Source organism: Gopherus flavomarginatus, chromosome 2, assembly GCF_025201925.1.
Source record: "Gopherus flavomarginatus isolate rGopFla2 chromosome 2, rGopFla2.mat.asm, whole genome shotgun sequence".
Classification (NCBI taxonomy): Eukaryota; Metazoa; Chordata; order Testudines; family Testudinidae; genus Gopherus; species Gopherus flavomarginatus.
Genome location: NC_066618.1, coordinates 9,508,721 through 9,535,577, shown reverse-complemented (window position 1 = coordinate 9,535,577; position 26,857 = coordinate 9,508,721). Strand labels below are relative to the sequence as shown.

At 45.1% G+C, this 26,857-nt stretch overlaps 2 protein-coding genes across 9 annotated transcripts in view; one reads left to right on the top strand and one right to left on the bottom strand.

Moving 5' to 3' along the window:
• KLHL40 (kelch like family member 40) overlaps positions 1–26,857 on the bottom strand; it is a 249,731-nt gene that overhangs the window by 53,112 nt on the left and 169,762 nt on the right. The window lies entirely within an intron of this gene.
• The window catches only part of NKTR (natural killer cell triggering receptor), an 89,391-nt gene that overhangs the window by 43,086 nt on the left and 19,448 nt on the right, over positions 1–26,857 (top strand). For 4 of the 8 annotated variants that reach the window (XM_050942416.1, XM_050942414.1, XM_050942421.1 and 1 more), the window contains 5 exons: positions 2,034–2,063; positions 12,381–12,526; positions 17,764–17,986; positions 18,677–18,835; positions 22,010–22,097. In XM_050942416.1, the coding sequence (XP_050798373.1) occupies positions 2,034–2,063; positions 12,381–12,526; positions 17,764–17,986; positions 18,677–18,835; positions 22,010–22,097 (646 nt within the window). The remainder of the gene's footprint in view (positions 1–2,033; positions 2,064–12,380; positions 12,527–17,763; positions 17,987–18,676; positions 18,836–22,009; positions 22,098–26,857) is intronic. The other 4 variants (XM_050942417.1, XM_050942415.1, XM_050942420.1 and 1 more) reach the window with 3 other exon arrangements.

Sequence of the window (26,857 nt, the reverse complement as noted above, 5' to 3'; positions counted from 1 at the left end):
CCAGTGAAATAAGGGAGGAAAACCTATAGACGGGTTTTGCCACAATGGCGCCCCCTTTCTTTATTAACCCAAGCCCCGTTCAACAAGCACTTGAGCCCATATTAGTGCTTTGCCAAATCGGTATTGAAGTCTTTCTTGTCACTTGCATATTATTTTCTTGATTTCTAAAAACTAAAAGTATACATTTCAGTGCTAGTTTCACTAAAGTAACCACTTGTTTCAATTTCAATCTTTTAGAACAGTTTTATAATTAAACCTGGTTAAAATAAAATATTTACTTGGATGTAGATTGTGAATGTAATTTTTTTTGTTTATCAAACTACAATGGTCATAAGAAATTGCTTATCCGTAGTAATATATTTCATCGAGAAAGTAAGATAGATTTATTTTATGAATGAACAGAAGCGACATGCAACACGGTAAAAGAAATTAAATGTCTTCCATGTAAGCAGCGCTTGTCTTGGAGTTACACTAGAATGGTTTCCTGCACTATGTAATGTGGGGAAGGAGGGGAGTGGTGGTTTTTGGACACGAATAAAGGTGAAGCATGAATGTTTTATAGTTCCATCTTTTGGCAGATGTGATCCAGAGCTGTAACACCCCATTGATTTTTATTGGACAGAATCATGGCCGCCAATTTAGTTTTGAATGGTCTGATTAAAAAGTAACTTTTCAATGATAGTTTAAGTACTGAACCCTTGATACCAAGTCTGCTTTAATGAAACCTCAAATAGAACATCTATACTGGACCCCCCATGATTTGAAAAGAATTGGTGGAAGGGGCATAGAAAGGGAAAATCATGATTTCTGCAGGTTCAGGGAATAATTTGAGAAAAGGGATTCAAGTACAGGTCATGTTGATATTCTAATAAGTAAAATTAATGTGATGGTGGGTTGTTGGGTTTTTTTTTTTTTGTTTTTTTTAAATGATGTCCCTTGTTGAATTTCTGTGTCTAAATAGCACAGTTCCGCTTGCATCTTTTAATGCAGCCTGGTTTTGAACAGAGTGAACTTGGATGCAAGTATTATGTCATGATAGTGTTTCTGAACTTAGAAGTAATTTCCTTTCCTCATTAGGAGAGAATTTAAAGAGTGACTCCAATCCTTTCTGATAAAATTAAATGTCTTTTTCAAAATTGTTTGAGTCACATCTTTTTAAATTCTGATCTTGAAGGGAAATAAGAAATGTAACAGACGTAGCTCTGTTGTACTGGATGTAGTGCAGTGACTGTTTCTCTGTTGGCTCCTACACACCCAGATATTTCTAACCTAAATGAATGGAGGTATCTATATGAGGCATTAATCATGGATAATGTCAGCATCTGTAACTAGCTGATTCCCTACCCAGCAGAGCAATCTGCTGCTGTGGGGAGGACTGCAAACTTAATATGTGAGAGGCAGTATTGTAGTCTTGATGTTGTATGTAGATGAATTGTTTTGGAAGCTGATTCATGGAGCCAGCAAAATAGAAAGAGAATGAGAAAGTAGGAAAAATGTGCTTTTCTGTATTGTAACTCCTGTTCTGTTCGTTTTGGGGGAGGGGGGCAGAGGGGGGAGAGTTGGGGTTTGTGTGTTGCTTAATAGAATTCACTTCAAAGTAATAGTTACATTCTTGTACTGTAATAATTTCAGAAGTACTTCACACACTTTTTTTTATTGCCAGATAGTATAGTTTTTATCTTTAAAAATATTACGGTGAGATGTCTTGGAGTATATATTTATATAGGCATTAATACATGGAAAAATTGTTTATTGCATATCTATGAATATTGCATGCATTTAATGAGATTTTTTAAATAGGACTTGTAAATGTACTTGTTAACATAATTTTTTTATATTAATGTTCACAATTCCCTGTACTTAGTATGATTTTAATCTTTATTTAGACATGTATCAAATTTTTAATGGATTTTTTCACTGTTTTTTTGTCTTTTACCTTCACTTTTTTGTTTACTCTGCCATTCTGCTTTTTACCTCTTCATCTGAATCCCTGATTTTTACCGTCATATCCATGTTGATGTATATCAAATTAGAACAACAAAGCCTGCTCCTCATCTTGATGGGTAAGACTTGGAATTTTATTAACTGTACAAGTTAAAAATATAATATTCAGGAATAAGTACTTCACATCTCAGTTGAAGTGTGGACAGAACTTAGAAACAAAAAATAATTGGCTAGTAGAAAAATGTGGCAGAGGGTTGCCGTTTCAACTTTTTTGACTATCTTTATACAATAACCTATGTAGTCATGAATATCTTGTTGTCATGTAGTCATGAATTTTGTTGTCGTCAACGCTTGGGCCTCTGGGTTTAAAAATTTAAAAATAAAATTATTTTCGGAAGTGTCTTCCATATAGATAGTATCCACAAATACTTTAGAGTCACTGCAAATATTAATTATGGGACTAGAAAATGGGAGGAAGAATTTAGAAGTCATTGTGCTCTAATGAATAGAGAGAGTAAAGAATAATCCCAGCTATATTGCTGATTTACCATGTGTCTTTGGGCAAGCCCTTTAACTTCTGTTTTAGTTTCCTGTCTAAAAAGTTTGATGATTTCTCACTGCATATCCGTAAGGTAGGGAATAAGTTTGTCAATGCCTTGTGATATCAAATACCTAAATTGAGTAGTTCTCTCAGTAAAGGCAATTTAGAGCCCTACGAACACTCCGCATGGTCCCTCCATGATCCCACTCTTCCTTGGCTTGTTGGTGCCAAGGGCAACCCACACAGCTGTCTGCTGGATTGTCATTGTGCTCCTCTTTCAGTAGGCTGTGCCTTCCCTACCTTCCTGAGCCATTGTACCAGTGGTTTCCAAACTGGGGTTCATGAACCCCTGGGGGTTCACTAAATGTTACAGGGGGTTCTCAGGGAAAAAATTCCCTAATGGTGAACAGAGCTGTCTCTAGGGACACTGGGCAACACGGGGCCAGCAGCCTGGAGCCCTTGGACTTCCAGGAGCTAAGCAGATCAAAGCAAGCATATCTATTACACTGAGGAGATATAAACTTCGACACTTTATAAGAAATGGAAAGAGAGGTGGATATTTTTTGCTGTTTTTAAAAATTAAATAGGCAGCTAGTATTGTTTTATAAAATTATTATGAAGAACAAGTTTAAGCTTTGTTGTAACGTGCATTGTTTGCTTGGACTGCTCAAGACCTAAATGTTTGTGTAGGAGGAACTCTTAGAGTTGACTTCTTAGGCCTGGTCTACACTACAGGTTTATACCGATTTTAGCAGCATTAAAACGATTTAACACTGTACCCATCCACACAAGGCCCTTTGTATTGATATAAAGGGCTCTTTAAACCGGTTTCTGTACTCCTCCCCAACGAGAGGAGTAGCGCTGAAATCGGTATTACCATATCAGATTGGGGTTAGTGTGGCTGCAAATCGATGGTATTGGCCTCCGGGTGGTATCCCACAGTGCACCACTGTGACCACTCTGGAAAGCAATCTAAACTCGGATGCACTGGCCAGGTAGACAGGAAAAGCCCCGTGAACTTTTGAATTGCATTTCTTGTTTGCCCAGCGTGGAGCTCTGATCAGCACGGGTGACGATGCAGTCCCAAATCCAAAAAGAGTTCCAGCATGGATCGTACGGGAGATACTGGATCTGATCGCTGTATGGGGAGACAAATCTGTTCTATCAGAGCTCCGTTACAGAAGATGAAATGCCAAAGCATTTGAAAAAAACCTCCAGGCTATGATACAGAGTCCACAGCACAGTGCTGTGTGACTAACATAACAGAAAGCCAAAGAATCAAATGGATGCTTATGGAGGAAGGGAGGGAGTACTGAGGACTCCAGCTATCCCACAGTCCCCGCAGTCTCAGAAAAGCATTTGCATTCTTGACTGAGCTCCCAATGCCTGTAGGGCCAAACACATTGTCCGGAGTGGTTCAGGGTATATCTCGTCAATTTACTCCTCATCCCATCCCCCACCCGTGAAAGAAAAGGGCATCCAGTACACACACGGTAACAGTGACAAAAGGCAAAACGGGCTCCATGGTTGCCATGCTATTGCGTCTGTCAGTGCAATCCAGGGAAAAAGGACGTGAAATGATTGTCTGCCGTTGCTTTCACGGAGGAAGGAATGAGTGACAACATTTACCCAGAATCACCCGCGACACTATTTTTGCACCATCATGCATTGGGATCTCAATCCAGAATTCCAATGGACGGGGGCAACTGCGGGAACTATGGGATAGCTACGGGATAGCTACCCACAGTGCAACGCTCCAGAAATCGACGCTAGCCTCGGTACATGGATGCACACCACCGAGTTATTGTGCTTTGTGTGGCCGCGTGCATTCGACTTTATACAATCTGTTTTACAAAACCGGTTTATGTACAATCGGAATAATCCTGTAGTGTAGACGTACCCTTAAATACCTTCATGCTGTTTCACCTCTGATACTCCTTGATAAAACATAGGAGCTTTGTCTTATAACAGGCTTATTGAAAGAGATACAAGCTACAAAAGTCAGATCTTGGAAGAGTGTTTTCGTTTTCCTAATGTAATAAAAATACTGTAGTGATAAATAATAGTTCTTCTTCGAGTGCTTGCTCATATCCATTCCAGTTAGGTGTGCATGCACCGCGTGCACGTTCGTTGGAAGATTTTTACCCTAGCAACACTCGATGGGTTGGCTGGGTGCCCCCTGGAGTGGCGCTGCCATGGCGCCAGATATATACCCTTGCCCACACAACCGCCCCTCAGTTCCTTCTTACCGCCCGTGTCAGTCGTTGGAACAGTGGAGTGCGGTTTTACTGACCTCCAACTCCCTAGCTACTCGTAGTTCTCTAGTTATTTTGTTGTGTATATAGTTCAAAGTTATATAGTTATAGTTAATTTTTATTGTTCATAGTTAGTGTATAGTTAAGAGGGGTTCGGGGATTAGCCCCTTCCCCGCACCTGGTGCTGGGGCCCAAGCCCGGTTCACCGGGTTTCAAACCGTGCTCGGCCTGTCATAAGCCGATGCCGACAGGAGATCCACACGACTCCTGCCTTAAGTGCCTCGAGGAATCTCATCTGACAGATAAGTGTCGCATTTGCAAGGCTTTTAAGCTGAGAACAAAAAAGGAGCAGGACTTTCGGCTAAAGCAGCTCCTCATGGAGGCGGCTCTTACCCCTCCGCCTTCGGCACTGAGCACTGGTCAATTGGCGGGCAGAAGCACCTCCTCCGCACCGGACCGCGCCGATACTGCCAAGGCCTCTCGGCACCGGCCGTCGCCGGCACCCAAGTCAACTTGGCACCACTCCCTCTCCCCGAGGTCGAGAAAGCCTAAGGCTCCCGCTGCCTCCGTGCCACCTGCACCGCAGCCAGAGAGCTCGTCTAAGTCAGATCGCCCAGCACTGACACCTGGTATGGCACCGATTACGTCGGCACCGTCGATTCCGGTCCCACGAGGTCCGTCGAGTCCGATGCCTGTCAGCTCCCTGGCGCATGCCGTGGTTGAGCTTACTATTCCATCCACGCCTGAGACATTCTAAATGGCGAGGGATCTGATTGTCATGACAGAGTCGATGCTGGGGTTTGAGGCAGCGCTGCCGGTGCGGCTAATACAGTCTATCGGCAAGCCTGCCTTGATAAGACCATCCTCTGTCGGCACAGCACAGCAGCACCATTCACGATCATGGTCCCGCAGATGTTCCAGGTCCCGTCGGCGCTCCTGCTCCCGACGCCGCTCGCAGTCCCGGTACCGTTCTCCTCCTCGGTACCGGTCGCACTCGCAGCACCGGTCAGTATCCCGTTCGCCGGCCTGCTACTCTCGGCACCGTACCAGCTCCCAGCACTGTGACTCCCATAGCCGCTTCCGACGTCGAGTCTCAAGATCTCGGTCGACCTCCCGGCACTGCTCTGGTCGCAGGTCCCGATCTCATTCCCAGTACTGTTATTCCTCCCGGTACCTGTCCCTGGTGCCAAGTAGGGCAAGGTATGCTAGAGACAGAGACTCTGCCCAGGGCTTTTCAGCACCTCCATGGCCATCCAGAAATGCATCAGTGTCGTCCCACATGGACGGCTCTTATGCTCAGGATTGCAATTCTGATGTGCCCACCAGAGTCTTCCAAGAGACCCAGGCCCAGAACCAAGGACCCCATCAGTGGTCCTTCTGGACACCTTGGGCGTACCACCAGGCCCAGGGCGTACCACCAGGCCCAGGGCGTACCACCAGGCCCAAGGCGTACCAGTAGTTCCGTCCCGCTCTGTCTCATCGGAGCACCGAGAGCCAGAAGCGACGGTTAGCCATCCCCCTGCGACTGCTGCAGAGGAAGCCCCAGTTCACCCACCGGACTCCCAGGTCCCACTGGAGCAGGAGGGCGCCCAAGAGCAACAGGCCACCCAGGACCCGCTTGTTGCCGGCATCTCCTCTTCCTCTTCTCCAGATGAGGCGATGGCAGTATCATCCTCCTCGGGCCCTCCTCCAATCGACCTGAGAGCCTATAAGGACCTCCTAAGGAGGGTAGCACTCAATATGAACCTCCAGGTGGAGGAGGTCCCAGAGGTAGAGGACCCGGTAGTGGACATTCTATCAGCAGATGTCCCCACTAGAGTGACCCAACCCTTTATTCAGACCATCCAGGCGAATGCCGATACTATATGGCAGTCCCCAGCCTCTATCCCTCTTGCAGCCAGGGGTGTCGAGCGTAAATGTATGGTGCCCTCTAAAGGGTCCAAGTACTTGTATGTCCATCCTCCTCCCTGCTCACTTGTCGTCCAGTCCGTTAATGAGAGGGAACATCACGGCCAGCAGGCGCCAGCCCCGAAATCGAAGGAGTCTAGGTGAATGGACCTACTCGGCCGCAAGGTGTACTCGGGAGGGGCCCTACAGCTCCGGCTGGAAAATCAACAGGCCTTGCTTAGCCACTATAATTATAACACCTGGGTGGCGGTGGGTAAGTTTACAGAGCTTCTCCCTAAGACTCCCGCCAAGAGTTCGCTGCCCTCTTGGAGGAAGGGAAAAAGGTGGCCAAAACTTCCCTCCAGGCCTCGTTGGATGCAGCAGACTCAGCAGCCAGGACTCTGGCCTTGGGTGTTGCCATGAGGTGCATCTCATGGCTTCAGGTTTCAAACCTCCCACCAGAGCTGCAGTATACCATTCAGGACTTGCAATTTGATGGTAAAGGCCTCTTCTCGGAAAAGACTGACCTCAGGCTGCAAAGCCTGAAGGACAACACGGTCTTAATGCGCTCTCTCGGCATGCATACGCCGGTGACCCAACACAGGCCTTTCCGTCCCCAGCCTCACCACCCATACTCTGTGCCTAGACAAAGACAGGACTTGGGCAGGCGGTGCGGCCGAGGTGGTTGCAGACGACCGTCAGGACCCCAAAGGGGCCAAAATCAAGGTCCCTCGAAACCACCACCGGGACCAAAGACGAACTTTTGAAGGTGCACCCGAGGGCGGCGTACCAGTTAGAGGCCAGGATCCCTCTGCTCCCTTCTCCAACCATCTCTCCTACTTCCTCCCGGCGTGGTCCCAGTTAACTTCAGATCGCTGGATCCTATGCACGGTGGAGTATGGGTACCACCTCCAATTTATTTCAACCCCGCCCTTCCACCCTCCATCTCTGTCAACCCTGCCCTCCCACCCTCCATCTCTGTCCCTCTTCAAGGACCCCTCTCATGAGCAATTCCTCTTACAAGAGGTGCAGACGCTCCTCACCATAGGGGCTATAGAGGAGGTACCGATGGACGAAAGGCGCCAAGAGGTTTTACTCCGATTATTTCCTAATCTCCAAGTCGAAGGGAGGTCTCAGACCTATCCTAGACCTGCGAGGACTCAATCAGTTTAAGATAAAAGTTGAAGTTCCGCATGGTATCCCTGGGGACCATTATCCCATCCTTGGATCCTGGAGACTGGTATGCCACCCTCGATATGAAGGATGTGTACTTCCACATCGCCATCTTTCCTCCGCACAGGAGATACCTCCACTTTGTAGCCAACCGTCAGCACTTCCAGTTTACGGTCCTGCCGTTCGGCCTTTCTGCAGCCCCAAGGGTATTTACAAAGTGTATGGTCGTAGTCGCCGCCTACCTCCGCCAACGTCAGATACACGTTTTTCCATATCTGGACGATTGGCTCATTGGAGGGGCCTCCGAGACACAAGTCACTCAGCATGTGGGCATCGTCAAGGACTTATTCACACATCTAGGCCTGATGATCAATATAGAAAAATCCAGCCTGGTTCTCACGCAGAGGTTAGACTTCATAGGAGCTATCCTGGACTCCAATCTAGCCAGAGCCTGCTTACCACAGCCGCGGTTTCAGGCGATGGCAACAATCGTCCAAGGTCTACAGAATTTCCCGACGACCTTGGCTCGCACTTGTCTCGGTCTCCTGAGTCACATGGCTGCCTGCACGTTTGTAGCCAAACACACCAGGCTCCGCCTCCATCCTCTCCAAGTTTGGCTCAACTCAGTATACTGCCCGGGCAGGGACGCAATAGACATGATAGTCACCATTCCCCCGAGCACCCTAGGCTCCCTAGAATGGTGGCTAACTCCCTAGAATGGTGTGTGCAGGGATGCCATTCCATCCGCCCCAAGCCTCAATGTCCCTGATGACGGACGCATTATATCTCGGCTGGGATACTCACCTCGGTCACCTTCGTACTCAAGGCCTTTGGCCTTCTCAGGAACTGGCATTACACATAAATGTCCGAGAATTGAGAGCAGTCTGCCTGGCGTACCAGGTGTTCCAGCAACAGTTGCGAGGCTGTTGTGTCTCAGTGTTTACAGACAACACAACGGCCATGTACTACATAAACAGACAGGGAGGGACACAGTCCTCCCCCCCTTTGTCAGGAGGCCATCCAACTGTGGGACTTTTGCATAGCCCACTCGATAGATCTGGTAGCGTCCTTTCTCCCAGGCGTTCGGAACACCCTGGCGGATCGACTCAGCAGGTCTTTATTGTATTTACTTATTCCCATAATACAAGAACTAGGGGTCACCAAATGAAATTAATAGGTAGCAGGTTTAAAACAAATAAAAGGAAGTTCTTCTTCACACAGCGTACAGTCAACTTGTGGAACTCCTTACCTGAGGAGGTTGTGAATGCTGGGACTATAGCAATATTTAAAAGGGAACTGGATAAATTCATGGTGGCTCAGTCTATAAATGGCTATTAGCCAGGAAGGGTAAAGAATGGTGTCCCTAGCCTCTGTTCATCAGAGGATGGAGATGGATGGCAGGAGAGAGATCACTTGGTCATTGCCTGTTAGCTTCACTTCCTCTGGGGCACTTGGCATTGGCCACTGTCGGTAGACAGATACCGGGCTAGATGGACCTTTGGTCAGACCTGGTAGGGCCATTCTTATGTTCTTTTGTTCTTATGTCTCACGAGTGGTCGCTCCGCCCAGATGTTATGCATTCTGTTTTCCAGAAGTTTGGATTTCCCCGCATAGACCTGTTTGCTTCCCGCGAGAACAGGAAATGCCAGATGTTCTGCTCCTTCCAAGGTTTCTCCCCAGGATCGATCTCGGATGCTTTCCTGATGCCATGGAAGAGCCAGCTCCTTTATGCCTTCCCGCCGTTCCCGCTGGTTCACAAAATCCTGCTGAAACTCCGCAGGGACAGAGCGCTCATCATCATGATCGCTCCAGCGTGGCCCAGGCAGCACTGGTACACCACATTGCTCAACCTGTCGATAGCCAACCCAATTACCCTGCCACTCCACTCAGACCTCATAACTCAGGACCACGGCAGGCTTCGCCACCCGGACCTGTGGGCTCTTCACCTCACGGTGTGGCTGCTGTGTGGCTAAACCAGTCAGAGTTACGTTGCTCTGAATCAGTACGACAAGTTCTCCTGGGTAGCAGGAAGCCTTCCACCCGGTCAGCGTACCAGGCCAAGTGGAAGCTTTTCTCTTGCTGGTGCGAAACGCTTAATCTTACTCCCACTGAGGTCTCGCTCCCCTCTATTTTGGACTACCTCTGGTCTCTCAAACAGCAGGGCCTAGCAGTATCGTCACTGAGGGTACACTTGGCAGCCATCTCTACCTTCCACCAAGACGAAGGTGGTCGTTCCGTGTTCTCTCACCCTATGTTTTCGAGGTTCCTCAAGGGCTTGGAGCGCTTATACCCTCAAGTACGCTGCCCAGCCCCGACCTGGGACCTCAATCTGGTTTTAGCCAGACTTATGTCTCCCCCTTTGAGCCGTTAGCAACCTGCTCACTGCTATACCTGTCTTGGAAGACAGTTTTCCTCTTAGCCATTACGTCGGCCAGACGAGTCTCTGAGCTTTGGGCTCTTACGGTGGATCTGCCGTACACTGTGTTCCACAAAGACAAGGTGCAGTTGCGACCACACCCAGTTTTCCTCCCTAAGGTGGTTTCAGCCTTTCATGTTAACCAGGACATCTTTCTCCTGGTCTTCCCGAAGATACACTCAACGCGACGGGAGCAACAATTGCACTGCCTGGACGTCCGTAGAGCGCTCGCATTTGATATTGAGCGGACAAAACCGTTTCGTAAAATGCCCCAACTTTTTGTCATGGTAGCAGACCGAATGAAAGGCCTACCTGTTTCCTCTCAGAGGATCTCATCTTGGTTGACGACGTGCATCCGCACTTGTTATGATTTGGCTCGTATTTCCCCAAGCCACATCACTGCGCATTCTACCAAGGCTCATGCTTCATCTGCTGCCTTCCTGGCTCATGCATCTATCCAGGAGATATGTCGCGCAGCTACCTGGTCCTTGGTCCACACCTTTGCTTCGCATTATGCTCTGGTTCAACAGTCAAGAGATGATGAAGCCTTTGGCTCAGCAGTTTTGCATTCTGCAACATCTCACTCCGACCCCACCGCCTAGGTAAGGCTTGGGAATTGCCTAACTGGAATGGATATGAGCAAGCACTCGAAGAAGAAAAGATGGTTACTCACCTTTGTAACTGTTGTTCTTCGAGATGTGTTGCTCATATCCATTCCAAACCCGCCCTCCTTCCCCACTGTCGGAGTAGCCGGCAAGAAGGAACTGAGGGGAGGTTGATTCGGCAGGGGTATATATCCGGCACCATGGCGGCGCCACTCCAGGGGGTGCCCAGCCAACCCACTGAGTGTTGCTAGGGTAAAAATCTTCTGACGAACGTGCACGTGGCGCACGCACACCTAACTGGAATGGATATGAGCAACACATCTCGAAGAATAACAGTTACAAAGGTGAGTAACCGTCTTTAATAAATAGTGTGTAATAAGCATGTCATGAAAACAAATATTATATTTCCAAGATCACTGCTTTTATAAATTATACTCAGGTAAAGGAGAAAATACCTGTAAATATTCATTTTTAGAAGGCTATCGCAAGACTTGACATTTTAGTGAAAGGGGTTCACAGATTGTTAAAGTGTGGGAACCACTGCATTGTACCCTTTTGCCAGGCAGCCTGGGATCTGATAAGGGACTCTCTTAAACACTCAATGTGTGACACGCAATTTTTGGGGGGTGTATGTAAAATATTTCACTGAGTCATATCTCTTTTAGCACTTCAGTATGTTATACCAGATAGAGAAGAGCTGCTGTTTCTAGGCATTGGGATGCCCTGTGCCTTTAATGGGAAGTGGGTGCTTAGACATATGGTCATATGAGAGGGGAAATAAAAAAGTCCCTCTGCCACCCACCCTATTTTTGCAAACACTGCAGGAGGCTCACTCCATCGGGATAACTATTCTCCCCCCGCCCCTCCTTGTGCCAAGGATTTGCCCTCTGCCATAGTCTGGCAGCACCTCAACTGTGAACTTAACCCCGACTCATCCCCACCCCATCTAAGGACAGTGGGGAGCTGAGGAGCAGCTTCAGCCACAGAGCCCTGAGTAGATGGGGGAGTGCCATAGTCACCTGCCTCATGGCAGCAATTGCCTAGCTCTGGCTTCTGGCCTTTGACCTGGCCAGAGGCAAGACCTTGCAGAGGAAGAGGAAATGCCAGCACTTAATTGAGGAGGAGCAGGGAGGCAGGTCACAAGAGGGGTAGAATCTCGTGGTGAGGGAGAGTGCATTCCTCTCTCTCTTCCCCCCTCTCTAATTTTCTATCCAGCCCACCTCAGCCCCTCCAGTGAGAAGAGGCTGACGCTGCCCCTGATTGTGATTAGGAGCCAAATTCTGGCCTAATAAAGTGCACATGCAAAGGTGGATTTGTTTTCCAAAGTTGCTGTTGATTTTTGATAACATGATGTTGAGGTTTGGTTTTTTTTGTTTTTTTCTTTTTTTTTGAAGTATGGTTTTACTGACCCTAAATTTTGGACATAAACAACCTGGTAATACAGATGGAACTAAATTCTTCCATGTAAGAATATGACTTTCAGTCTATGAAGAAGCCAGTGGAGAAGAATCCCAGCTGTACCTAAACAATTGTACTGTCTGAATCTTGTATTTCTGCAGTGTACATGTTGTCTTTGGACTGGTTATTTCTGGTTTTGAAGTAATAGAACAAATAGAAAATCTGAAAACTGATACTGCAAGTAGGCCATATGCAGACGTGCGAGTTATTGACTGTGGGGTGCTCGTTACAAAATCAGCAAAAAATGGTAAGCAAACCTGTTATTGCTTGAAACACATTGAAAGTTGTCGTGTGCAAAGAATACAAAATTTGTACTTATTTCTAAAAACTTACAGTGGTTCTCTGGCATTTTAATTTGGATTTAAAGATGTCTGAGAATTAGATTTTTCTTTTTCTAAACTGAAGATTCTCTCACTTGAAAAAGAGCACATCCATTTCCTGTTAACATTGCTTACATTTATTTTTGTAAACTGCCAAGCTGAACTTGAACACTAATTTCTTTCCCACTATTTGAGAGGTAGAGCTTTAAATATAGTCCTTGGTACTGCACGAACTATAGACCCGTCAGGATACTTGAGCTGTTAACATTAATTTCATGACTAGATTTATGTTAACAGAATTTTTTTCCCTTAAATCTTCGGAGGAAAATATGTGAGGACCAAACTTTACTGGGTATCCCATCATTTGTAAAAATTATATCCAAAGCATCACTGGAAATTTGTATAGGCCAAGATTTGACCTTTTTCAAAATTGTTAAAAAATGGGGGTAGGCCTACGGATTCTAAATATTTTCCCATCCATCCATCCCCTTCCTCTCCCACAACCAATTCTCCACAACTTAATTGAACTTAACCAAAACCACTTGCCATTTTAGTGACAGTACACCAAAATAGGATTTGCAGACTTCCTCAATGCTTTGCGAAACACTTGTGCAAAGTACTGTCTTGCTGGTGGCATGTAAAAACAATTTCATTGACAAATAAACTAAAGACAGTCAGCGTAGGTTTCTGAATTACCCACAATAAGCTACAATAATAAGCTTGCAAAATTGAAAAAGGACAAAATTGATTTTGTGAATTTAAACTGAGTCTCTTTAAATTTTGAATGAAATATAAGATTTCTATTTTTTTAATGGTGCAAATGTTTAAAATTGTGAAGAGTTATGGATTAAGAGACTACAGATGGGTAGACAATATAGCAAAAAATATTTCACATGCTACTGACCACAAGAAGAAAGATGGAGGGATTTTTGAATTGGAGGGAAAGTCTTTCTTACCTGACTGCTGATTCAGCGACTTCCTTCTGTCTTCTTGTGAAGATTAGCAGAGATTTGTTGAGTCTTCCTGGCTTGATTGGGAAAGTGAACATCAAGTCTGAGAGAGAGGAGAAACCCTCTCTCTTGAAGCTTCACTTTCAAAGGGTTAGAACAAAAGCCTGGTCTACACTATGCATTTAAACCGATTTTAGCAACGTTAAACCAATTTAGCGCTGTACCTGTCCACACAACGAGGCCCTTTATAGCGATCTAAAGGACTCTTTAAATCGGTTTCTGTACTCCTCCCCAACGAGAGGAGTAGCTCTAAAATTGGTATTACCATGTCGGATTAGGGTTAGTGTGGCCGCAAATCGACGGTATTGGCCTCCGGGCGGTATCCCACAGTGCTCCACTGTGACTGCTCTGGACAGCAATCTGAACTCAGATGCAGTGGCCAGGTAGACAGGAAAAGCCCTGCGAACTTTTGAATTTCATTTCCTGTTTATCCAGCGTGGAGCTCTGATCAGCACGGCTGGTGATCAGTCCCAAATCCAAAAAGAGCTCCAGCGTGGACCATACGGGAGATACTGGATCTGATCACTGTATGGAGAGACAAATCTGTTCTATCAGAGCTCCGTTACAGAAGACGAAATGCCAAAGCATTTGAAAAAAATCTCAAGGCTATGATACAGAGTCCACAGCACAGTGCTGTGTGATAAGCATAACAGAAAGCCAAAGAATCAAATGGACGCTCATGGAGGGAGCGGGTACCGAGGACTCCAGCTATCCCACAGTCCCCAAAAATCATTTGCATTCTTGGCTGAGCTCCCAATGCCTGTAGGGTCAAACACATTGTCCGGGGTGGTTCAGGGTCTATCTCATCAATTTACTACCCCTCCCCCTCCGTGATAGAAAAGGAGGAAAAATCTTTTCTTGACTTTTTTATGTCAACCTATATATACTGCATGCTGCTGGTAGACACGGTGCTGCATCAGTAAACAGTAGCATCCTCTCTCCTCCCCTGCCAGGTGGCAGACGGTACAGTGCAGTAGGACTGATAGCCGTCCTGGTCATGAGCCTGAGTGCTCCTGGCTGGCCTCAGGTGAGGCTGGCCGGGGGCACCTGGGTAAAAATAGGAATGATTCCCGGTCATTCCCAGTAGATGGTACAGAACGGCTGGTAACCGTCCTCATCATAGCAACTGGGAGGCTGAGCTCCATCAGCCCCCTCCCTTTCATGTGTAAAGAAAAGATTCTGTACTGCCTGGACTATCATAGCAGCGGGATGCTGGGCTCCTCTCTCCTACACCACTTAATGTCCTGCCTGGACTATCATAGCAGCTGGAGGCTACCTCCCCCCCATTTTATCTCACTAACAAGTCAGTGTTTCTTATTCCTGCATTCTTTATTACTTCATCACACAAATGGGGGGGACACTGCGATGGTAGCCCAGGAAGGTTTGGGGAGGAGGGAAACAACGGGTGGGGTTGTTGCAGGGAGAGCCCCTAGAATGGCATGCAGCTCATCATTTCTGCGGGATCTGACACAGAGCGGCTGTACTCTCTGGTTCTCTGGTATACTGGTTCTCTAGTACACTTGTCCCATATTCTAGGCAGGACTGACTCTATTTTTAGATACCACAAAGGAGGGATTGACTCGGGGAGTCATTCCCATTTTTGTCTTTGCACTCCTGGCCAAGCTCAGCGAAGGCCAGCCAGGGGCACCCATGACAGCAGCAGACGGTACAGAACGACAGATAACCGTCTCTGCTGTCATGCAAAGGCAAATGAATGCTGCTGTGTAGTGCTGCAGTTTTGCCTCTGTCAGTGGCATCCAGTACACATACGGTGACAGTAAAAAAAAAAAAAAAAAAAAAAAAATGCTGAATGGGCTCTATGGTTGCCGTGCTATGGCGTCTGCCAGGGCAATCCAGGGAAAAAGGCCGCGAAATGATTGTCTGCCATTGCTTTTCCGGAGGAAGGAATGACTGATGACATTTACCCAGAACCACCCATAACAATGATTTTTGCCCCATCAGGCACTGGGATCTCAACCCAGAATTCCAAGGGGCTGGGGAGACTGCGAGAACTATGGGATAGCTACGGGATAGCTACCCACAGTGCAACGCTCCAGAAATCGACGCTAGCCTCTGACCATGGACGCACACTGCCCAATTAATGTGCTTAGTGTGGCCACGTGCACTCGACTTTATACAGTCTGTTTTACAAAATCAGTTTATGTAAAATCAGAATAATCTCGTAGTGTAGACGTACCCATAGAGACTTTGGTCTTGTTTCCTGAGGGACAGCTTACAGTATTCCTGCAGGAGGAGAGGAGGGGAGGATGACGTTCCCTTTTGTGAAGGTTTCCCTTTAGTTGATTAGGTGTTGTCCTGGAAAATAGTGGACATTCTCTACAAGTATGAAGATGAATGATAGAGCAGACTGCTGTGGTTTCTATGAGAAGAGGTGGGCATTGGGACTAAGTCTGAGTGTCTTGATATTGATTTTAACATGTAACTTGTGGGTTGCTCAGCTAAGATGTTTTAGTCACAAAAAAGAAAAATAATCAGATGACTGTGGACAATCCTTGTTCATCTTTCTTTTTGTCCTAGGAAGAACCAGTGACATGAAGTCACAATATTGCAAGCTAAAATTTATTTTAAAGTAGATCTGTCAAGTCATAAAAAAAATTAATCACAATCACGCAATTAAACAATAGAATACCATTTATTTTAAATAATTTTGGATGTTCGCTACATTTTCAAATATATTAATTTCAATTACAATACAGAATACAAAGTGTACAGTGCTCACTTTATATTTATTTTTGATTACAAATATCTGTGCTGTAAAAAAAAAAAAAAAAACCCAAAAACTTTTCAGTTCACCTCATACAAGTACTGTAGTACAATCTCTTTATCATGAAAGTTGAACTTGTAAATGTAGAATTATGTAAACAAAAAAAAAGTTTTATTTTTGAATGTAGTGTGAAACTTTAGAGCTTACAAGTCCACTCAGTCCTACTTCTTGGTCAGCTAATCACTCAGACAAACAAGGTTGATTGCAATTTGCGGGAGATAATGCTGCCTGCTTCATGTTTACAATGTCACCTGAAAGTGAGAACAGGCGTTCGCATGGCACTGTTGTAGCTGGTGTTGCAACATATTTACGTGCTAGATGTGCTAAAGATTCATATGTCCCCTTCATGCTTCAGCCACCATTCCAGAGGACGTGTCCATGCCGATGATGGGTTTTGCTTGATAATGGTCCAAAGCAGTGCAAACTGATGCATGCTCATTTTCATCATCTGAGTCAGATGACAACAGCAGAAGTTGATTTTTTTGGTGGTGGTGGTGGTTTCGGTTCTGTAGTTTCCACATCAGAGTGTTGCTCTTTTAAGACATCTGAAAGCATGCTGCACACTTTCATGGTAAAGAGATTGCACTTTCAGTACTTGTATGAGGTGAATTGAAAAATACTATTTCTTTTGTTTATCATTTTTACAGTGCATATAGTTGTAATAAAAAATAATATGAAGTGAGCACTGTGCACTTTGTATTCCATGTTGTAATTGAAATCAATATTGAAAATGTAGAAAAACATCCAAAACTATGTAATACATTTCAATTGGTATTCTATTGTTTTAAGTGCTATTAATTGCAATTAATTTTTGAGTTAATTGCGTGAGTTCACTGCAGTTGACAGCCCTATTTTAAAGTAACTACAAAAACATGGTTTAATTTGTGTAACAGTTCTGTTCATATGGCCAAATAGCCACACATTTACTTACTAAAATTTCTTTTTAAAACACTTATTTGTTCATATGACAAGCTTTTCATCTTGTTCATGTACTACAATTTGTTTATTGAAATATTAAAAAACTCTCCTGTATTATGTATAATTGAAATGTTATAAAGTGGTACACTTTGTTTTTTAGGGCAGAGAGATGTAAATTGGAGAGCTGCATAGTTCACTTGGTAGAAACTGAAGAATTTTACCACACCAATCCTTACTCTGATTTAAAAAAATATTATACTTCAGGTTAATCATTTCATTGATATTTCATTCATTTAATATGTATGGTCTGAACACTTAATGTAATTGCACTTTTAAGTGTCGTGTTTCTTTTCAGTTGTGGCTAATCAGGAAATAAGGGAGCTGATGATGGTTTTTAGTTTATGCTCTGCTCTTTTGGAGAATAATGTTTCTATAATTGTCTTGTCTTAAGTTTTAGAGAAAAAGAGGAAAGCGTCTACTCATTCCGAAGCTTCAGATTCCTCCTCTAGCTCATCAACCTCTTCAGAATCTTCATCGGAAAGTGAAGTTGAAAATGAGAAAAGTAGAAGAAGAAAGCGCAAGAGAAGAACTAAAATTAAACAATCAAGAAAGCGAAGAAGGGAAGAGAGAAAGAAAGAGGAGCCAAGGTGCAAACGGATATCAAACCAAAGAGGGTGACTAATCTGTTAAGAATCCCAAAGAAATCATGTCTGAAATTACCATGTTAATTATATAGGTGCTTTATGGAAAACATTATTAAGGTGTATTTAATTCTGGAAGTTTGATTTTGTTCATCCTTTAATTAAATCTACAGTAAACTTGACTTTAATTTTAAAGATTCTTTACTAAATAATTACAGAGAAGCTATTAATAGCTTAGGTAATAAACTGCATCTCTGCACACTGAAAAGCCATTTGGGACATAATGTGTTTACATACTTTGGGAAGGAGAAACTAATGCATGGAGACAAGATATAATTATTTGGGATAATTTTTAAAGTAGAGGAAAATTTCCTGTACTGTTAAGGATGCTCATATTAAACTGTGATATTTATTTTTAATTGTGGTTTCCTATATTTTAGAATATTAAGATACTTGTTGACACTGTCATAAGTTAACTGATGATCCAAGAAGGAAGTATAACTTTTTGTCTGTTAAATGTGAAAGGAGCCTTGTTTCTCTAGTTCTTTGATAGCTTGACTTGTAGATGTTGGCATAAAATTAAATGAGTTAACAATGTGATAATGTTATATATGTCACTGAAGATTATTTTTTTGAAATCAGTTTTGATAATTTGTGCCTCTTTCAGCTTAGGTTTAGATAATAGATTTGCTTTGTAAATTGCTTTCTCTCTCCCGCCTCCAGCAGCCATTCTGACAAGAGTGATGTAAATGAGAGAAAATCAGTTGACTTGAGCACAAAAAGGGACAAACCTGTGGTTCGCCCTGAAGAAATTCCACCAGTGCCTGAAAATAGATTTTTGCTGAGAAGGGATGTGCCTGTTGTCAAAGTAGAATCGGAGCCGTAAGCAGCAGATTTAACCTTTTTTGTTACACTATAGTATTAACTTAGTGGGGATGGTCTTTCCATTAATAAAGGATTTTCTGTTCTGACTCTTGGAGGGCCACTCAGTGGTGAAAGTAAGGTTCCTAACATTAAGTAACTTAGCTGCTTGTAACATTCTCCACTGGAATTTCCACTTCAGCCTGTCTCCAATCTCATCAGATCGAATCTTATGTAATAACTAGGCTGTCGATTAATCGCAGTTAACTCACACGATTAACTCAAAAAAATAATTGTGATTAAAAAAAATAATCGCTATTAATTGCACTGTTAAACAATAGAATACCAATTGAAATGTATTAAATATTTTTGGATGTTTTTCTACATTTTCAAATATATTGATTTCTATTACAACACAGAATACAAATTGTACAGTGCTCACTTTATATTATTATTTTTTATTACAAATATTTGCACTGTAAAAATTATTTTAAAAAATAGTATTTTTCAATTCTCCTCATACAAGTATTGTAGTACAGTCTCTTTATCATGAAAGTGCAACTTACAAATGTAGATTTTTTTTATTACATAACCACACTCAAAAACAAAACAACGTAAAACTTTAGAGCCTACAAGTCGACTCAGTTCTACTTTTTGTTTAGCCAATCGCTAAGACAAACACATTTGTTTACATTTACAGGCGGTACTGCTGCCTGCTTCTTATTTACAGTGTCACCTGAAAGTGAGAACAGGCGTTCGCATGGCACTTTTGTAGCCAGTGTTGCATGGTATTTATGTGCCAGATATGCTAAACATTCATATGCCCCTTCATGCTTCAGCCACCATTCCAGAGGACATGCTTCCATGCTGATGATGCTTGTTAAAAAAAAAAAAATGTGCTAATTAAATTTGTGACTGAACTCCTTAGGGGAGAATTGTATATCTCCTGTTCTGTTTTACCCGCATTCTGCCATATATTTCATATTATAGCAGTCTCGGATAATGACCCAGCACGTTTGTTTTAAGAACACTTTCAGAGCAGATTTGACAAAACACAAAGAAGGTACCAGTGTGAGATTTCTAAACATAGTTATGTAATACAACCCAAGGTTTAAGAATCTGAAGTGCCATCCAATATCTGAGAGGGACGAGGCGTGGAGCATGCTTTCACATGTCTTAAAAGAGCAACGCTCAGATGTGGAAACTACAGAACTTGCAACAGCAAAAAAGAAAATCAACCTTCTGCTGATGGCATGTGACTCAGATGATGAAAATGAACATGTGTCGGTTTGCACTGCTTTGGATTATTATCGAGTAGAACCCATCATCAGCATGGACGCATTTCCCCTGGAATCGTGGTTGAAGCATGATGGGACATATAAATCTTTAGCGCATCTGGCACGTAAATATTTTGTGACGCTGGCTACAACAGTGCCATGCGAATGCCTGTTACTTTCAGGTGATGTGAACAAGAAGCAGGCAGCATTATCTCCTGCAAACTGTAACCAAACTTGTTTATCTGAGCGATTGGCTGAAGTGGGACTGAGTGGACTTGTAGGCTCTAAAGTTTTATACTCTTTTTTTTTTTTATTTTTGAATGCAGTTTTTTTGGGAAACAATTCTACATTTGTAAATTCAGCTTTCATAATGGAGATTGCACTACAGAGCTTGTACTGGGTAAATTGAAAAATGCCATTTCTTTTGGTTTTTACAGTGTAAATATTTGTAATAAAAATATAAAGTGTACACCTTGTATTCCGTGCTGTAATTGAAATAAATATATTTGAAAATGTAGAAAACATCAAAATTATTTAAATAAATGGTATTCTATTATTGTTTAACAGCACAATTAATCACGTGATTAATCTAGATTAATTTTTTTAATTGCTTGACAGCCCTAGTAATAACTTTACATTGTGCCACTCATCTTGAAGGATCCTAAATGTGTTACAAACCTAACTAGAAATATAAACAGTACAAATAGATTACTTCATCCATTGCTTCTGTATGAAACCCCAGGATAAAATATAGTAATTGTTTAGCAGTGCATAGCAATATAACAGAGTAGTTTAAGAGGGAAAATGAAGTATTGCCTTTCCAATTTAAACTGTAAGAGCAATTTGATTTCACTCTTGTGATCAGCTGGAATTTGGTAAAGACCCTGATGTTAATATGCTTCTCCCTATTTTCCAAAAAAGCTATCTTTCTAGAGAAATCAAACAATCATGAGTTTGTAAAATAGTTTCAAATTAAGCATAATAGAAATATTATGCAAAGTTTGAATGCTCTCTCCTATAGCATACTTTGTGTAATGAGCTGAATGGCTTAATATGCAATACTAGTCAATCATCTACAGAGCCTGTTTACATTCAAACAATATTCATGAATGTAATAAAGTTGACAGTATCAGATAAATCACTGCTTGAAATGATAAATCATTTCTTCAGGCTTTGACAACTACTCATTTCTACAGACCATACTAAAGTGTATTTACAGGAATGTTAAATTGCCTTTCATTGCTAAAAATCATTAGAACTTGTCAATTATCCATAGGTGGCAATCTAGTAATGCCCCTTAGGGCTTGTGTACATGAATGTTTAGTTTATGGCAAGCTGGGATGTAATTCTGTCCCATGCTAACTTGCTGTGGACTGTCGCGATGTTCACTTACAGTTCTCCAGTGTGCATTGTCAGGGTTCACATGGACTCTGGTGTGTGGCAGGTCTAGTGTGGGTTAGATTTACACCCCTGTTTGCTGTGAACTAAACGTCTGTGTAGACAAGCCCTTAAAGTAATATATTTGTGGATGTGGGAATCCGGGCATTACTCAGTGCACATATGGTTAGCAGACAGGTGATAATAATGACTGTGTCCTAGAAAAAGGGTTCACTGTTCTAACAGATCATTTTCCAAGTTCATTAATAAGACATTATTTACTGTAGATAGCCTAATCTTGTTAGCTGGGTGAAAATTACTATGGTAGTGATCCACCTTTCATAGAGAAGCTATCTGTTCACTTATTTTTTCTTTTTCTCATAATATCGCTTTCTCAGTACACTGACTTTCAGTGTTTCTATTTGTTTTATTGGACCTCTTGGTAAATATTTTTTACATTATTAGCTTAATGATGTATGAGGAACAAATTCATATTTTTATTACTGTGTTACATTATACCCATTTTTTCTTCTTATTTTAGGAAACTTCTTGATGTTGCACCAGTTTTGACTGACCAGAAGCCATCAGTCTCTAAATCTGGAAGAAAAATTAAAGGAAGAGGAACAATAGTATGTATATATTTCTCTCACCCCTTCCCCTACCCACCCCCTTTTCCCAGAGTTTTAAATTACTCATATGGTTTGCATGTGATTTTTATTGTAACTGAGCTTGAAAGACCATAGCTTACTTGGTTGGTGTGTCAAAATGTTGCAGCAAAATTAAAACTGTATTTTTTAAATCATCACATTTTTCTACCCTTCACACTAAAAACAGGCTTACCTATTAGATTGATGGGGAAAGCAGGATGTTTGCCCCTTAGTCGTGAGAAGGTATCAAAATCACTTAAGGATGAAATACTTAAAGGGTAAATAATACCCGCTAAATTCATCTCCCATCGATGCAGCACGATGTAGACACTGCAGTAAGTCGACCTAGGCTACGTCAACTCCAGCTACTTTATTCATGTAGCTGGAGTAGCATAACTTAGGTTGACTTACTGCAGTAGTATAGATGAGGCCTAAATGATCACTATGGTCTGTTGTGGCCTTAAAATCTATGAATTTATGGATGAGACTCTTGACTTTGCTTATGTTATTGAGACCAGCTAAATGATACTTTTGCCTCAGTTCTTCTTCGAGTGCTTGCTCATATCCATTCCAGTTAGGTGGGCGCGCACCGCATGCATGTTCGTCGGAAGATTTTTACCCTAGCAACACTCGATGGGTAGGCTGGGTGCCCCCTGGAGTGGCGCTGCCATGGCGCCGGATGTATACCCCTGCCGACCCAACTGCCCCTCAGTTCCTTCTTACTGCCTGTGTCGGTTGTTGGAACAGTGGAGTGCAGTTTCACTGACCTCCACCTCTCTAGCTACTCGTAGTTCTCTAGTTATTTTGTTGTGTATATAGTTCAAAGTTATATAGTTATAGTTAATTTTTATTGTTCATAGTTAGTGTATAGTTAAGAGGGGTTCGGGGATTAGCCCCTTCCCCGCACCCAGTGCCGGGGCCCATGCCCGGTTCACCGGCTTTCAAACCGTGCTCAGCCTGTCATAAGCCGATGCCGACAAGAGATCCACATGACTCCTGCCTTAAGTGCCTCGGGGAATCTCACCTGACAGATAAGTGTCACATTTGTAAGGCTTTTAAGTCGAGAACAAAAAAGGAGCAGGACTTTCGGCTAAAGCAGCTCCTCATGAAGGCGGCTCTTACCCCTCCGCCTTCGGCACCGAATGCTGGTCAATCGGCGGGCAGAAGCACCTCCTCCGCACCAGACCACGCCGATACTGCCAAGGCCTCTCGGCACCGGCCGTCGCCGGCACCGAAGTCGACTCGGCACCACTCCCTCTCCCCGAGGTCGAGAAAGCCTAAGGCTCCTGCTGCTTCCGTGCCACCTGCACCGCAGCCAGAGAGCTCGTCTAAGTCGGATTGCTGGCACCGACAACGTCGGCACCGTCGATTCCGGTCCCACGAGGGCCGTTGAGTCTGGTGCCTGCCAGATCCCCAGCATGCGCCATGGTTGAGCTTACTGTTTCCTCCACGCTGGAGACATTCTCAACGGCGAGGGATCTGATTGCCATGACAGAGTCGACGCTGCCTCAACCCCCGGCACCACCGGTGCGGGTAATACAGTCTATCGGCAAGCCTGCCTTGATAAGACTATCCTCTGTCGGCACAGCAGAGCAGCACCGTTCACAATCACGGTCCCGCAGACGCTCCAGGTCCCGTCAGCGCTCCCACTCCCGACACCACTCGCAGTCCCGGTACCATTCTCCTCCTCGGTACCAGTCGCGTTCGCAGCACCGGTCGGTATTCCGTTCACCGGCCCACTACTCTCGGCACCGTTCCAGCTCCCGGCACTGCTCCAGGCACTGTGACTCCCGTAGCCGCTCCTGATGTCGAGCCTCGAGATCTCGGTCGACCTCCCAGCACCGCTTCGGTCGCAGGTCCCGATCTCATTCCCGGTACTGGTACTGGTACGCTTCCCAGTACCGGTCCCCGGTGCAGAGTAGGGCAAGGTCCGCTAGAGACAGAGACTCTGCCCAGGGCTTTTCAGCACCTCCATGGCCATCCAGACACGCATCAGTGTCCTCCCACGCGGACAGCTCTTATGCTCAGGACTGCGATTCTGATGTGCCCACCAGAGTCTTCCAGGAGACCCAGGACCAAGGACCCCATCAGTGAACTTTCTGGACACCTTGGGCGTACCACCAGGTCCAAGGCGTACCAATAGTTCCGTCCCGCTCTGTCTCATCAGAGCACCGAGTGCCAGAGGCGACAGTTAGCCGTCCCCTTCCGACTGCTGCGGAGGAAGCCCCAGTTCACCCACCAGACTCCCAGGTCCCACTGGAGCAGGAGGTCGCCCAAGAGCAACAGGCCACCCAGGACCCGCTCATCGCCGGCATCTCCTCTTACTCTTCTCCAGATGAGGCAGTGGCAGGAACATCCTCCTCGGGCCCTCCTCCAATCGACCTGAGAGCCCATGAGGACCTCCTAAGGAGGGTAGCACTCAATATGAACCTCCAGGTGGAGGAGGTCCCGGAGGTAGAGGACCCGGTAGTGGACATTCTATTGGTGGATGCCCTCACTAGAGTGGCCCTACCGTTTATTCGGACCATCCAGGCGAATGCCGATACTATATGGCAGTCCCCAGCCTCTATCCCTCCTGCGGAAAGGGGAGTCGAGTGTAAATATATGGTGCCCTCTAAAGGGTCCGAGTACTTGTATGTCCATCCTCCTCCCTGCTCACTAGTCGTCCAGTCCGTTAATGAGAGGGAATGTCACGGCCAGCAGGCGCCAGCCCCGAAATCGAAGGAGTCTAGGCGAATGGATCTACTCGGTCGCAAGGTGTACTTGGCAGGGGCCCTACAGCTCCGGGTGGCAAATCAACAGGCCTTGTTTAGCTGCTATAATTATAACACCTGGATGGCGGTGGGTAAGTTTACGGAGCTTCTCCCTAAGACTCCTGCCAAGAGTTCGCTGCCCTCTTGGAGGAAGGGAAAAAGGTGGCCAAAACTTTCCTCCAGGCCTCGTTGGATGCAGTAGACTCAGCAGCCAGGACTCTGGCCTCGGGTGTTGCCATGAGGCCCATCTCATGGCTTCAGGTTTCAAACCTCCCACCGGGGCTGCAGCATCTCATTCAGGACTTACCATTTGATAGTAAAGGCCTCTTCTCGGAAAAGACTGACCCCAGGCTGCAAAGCCTGAAGAACAACAGGATCATAATGCGCTCTCTCGGCAAGCATACGCCGATGACCCAACGCAGGCCTTTCCGTCCCCAGCCTCACCGCCCATACTCTGTGCCTAGACAAAGACAGGACTTCGGCAGGCGGCGCGGCCGAGGTGGTCGCAGACGACCGTCAAGACCCCAAGGGGGCCAAAATCAAGGTCCCTCGAAACCACCACCGGGACCAAAGACGAACTTTTGAAGGTGCGCCCAAGGGCAGCGTACCAGTTACAGGCCAGGATCCCTCTCCTCCCTTCTCCAACCGTCTCTCCTACTTCCTCCTGGCGTGGTCCCAGTTAACTTCAGATCGCTGGATCCTATGCACAGTGGAGTATGGGTACCACCTCCAATTTATTTCAACCCCGCCCTCCCACCCTCCAACTCTGTCCCTCTTCAGGGCCCCCTCTCATGAGCAATTCCTCTTACAAGAGGTGCAGACGCTCCTCGCCGTAGGAGCTATAGAGGAGGTACCGATGGATGAAAGGGGCCAAGAGGTTTTACTCCCATTATTTCCCAATCCCCAAGTCGAAGGGAGCTCTCAGACCTATCCTAGACTTGCGAGGACTCAACCAGTTTATGATAAAGTTGAAGTTCCGCATGGTATCCCTGGGGACCATTATCCCATCCTTGGATCCTGGAGACTGGTATGCTATCCTCGATATGAGGGACGTGTACTTTCACATCGCAATGCTTTCCTCCACGCAGGAGATACCTCTGCTTTGTAGCCAACCGTCAGCACTTCCAGTTTATGGTCCTGCCCTTTGGCCTTTCTACAGCCCCAAGGGTATTAACAGAATGTATGGCCGTAGTCGCCGCCTACCTCTGCCGACGTAGGATACACGTTTTTCCATATCTGGACGATTGGCTCATCGGAGGGGCGTCTGAGACACAAGTCACTCAGCATGTGGGCATCGTCAAGGACCTATTCACACGTCTAGGCCTGATGAACAATATAGAAAAATCCAGCCTGGTTCCCACGCAGAGGTTAGACTTCATAGGAGCTATCCTGGACTCCGATCTAGCCAGAGCCTGCTTACCACAGCCGCGGTTTCAGGCGATGGCAACAATTGGCTGAGGTCTACAGAATTTCCCGACGACTGTGGCTCGCACTTGTCTCGGTCTCCTGGGTCACATGGCTGCCTGCATGTTTGTAACCAAACACGCCAGGCTCCGCCTCCGTCCTTTGCAAGTTTGGCTCAACTTGGTATACCGCTAGGGAAGGGATCTGATAGACACGATAGTCACCATTCCCTCGAGCACCCTAGGCTCCCTAGAATGGTGGCTAACTCCCTCCCTGGTGTGTGCAGCGATGCCGTTTCATCCGCCCCAGGCCCTCAATGTCCCTGACGACGGACGCTTCATCTCTCGGCTGGAGTGCTCACCTTGGTCACCTTCGTACTCAAGGCCTTTGGTCTTCTCAGGAGCTGGCATTACACATAAATGTCCGAGAACTGAGGGCAGTCTGCCTGGCGTCCCAGGTGTTCCAGCAACAGTTGTGAGGCTGTTGTGTCTCAGTGTTTACAGACAACACAACGGCCATGTACTACATAAACAGACAGGGAGGGACACGGTCCTCCCCCCTTTGTCAGGAGGCCATCCAACTGTG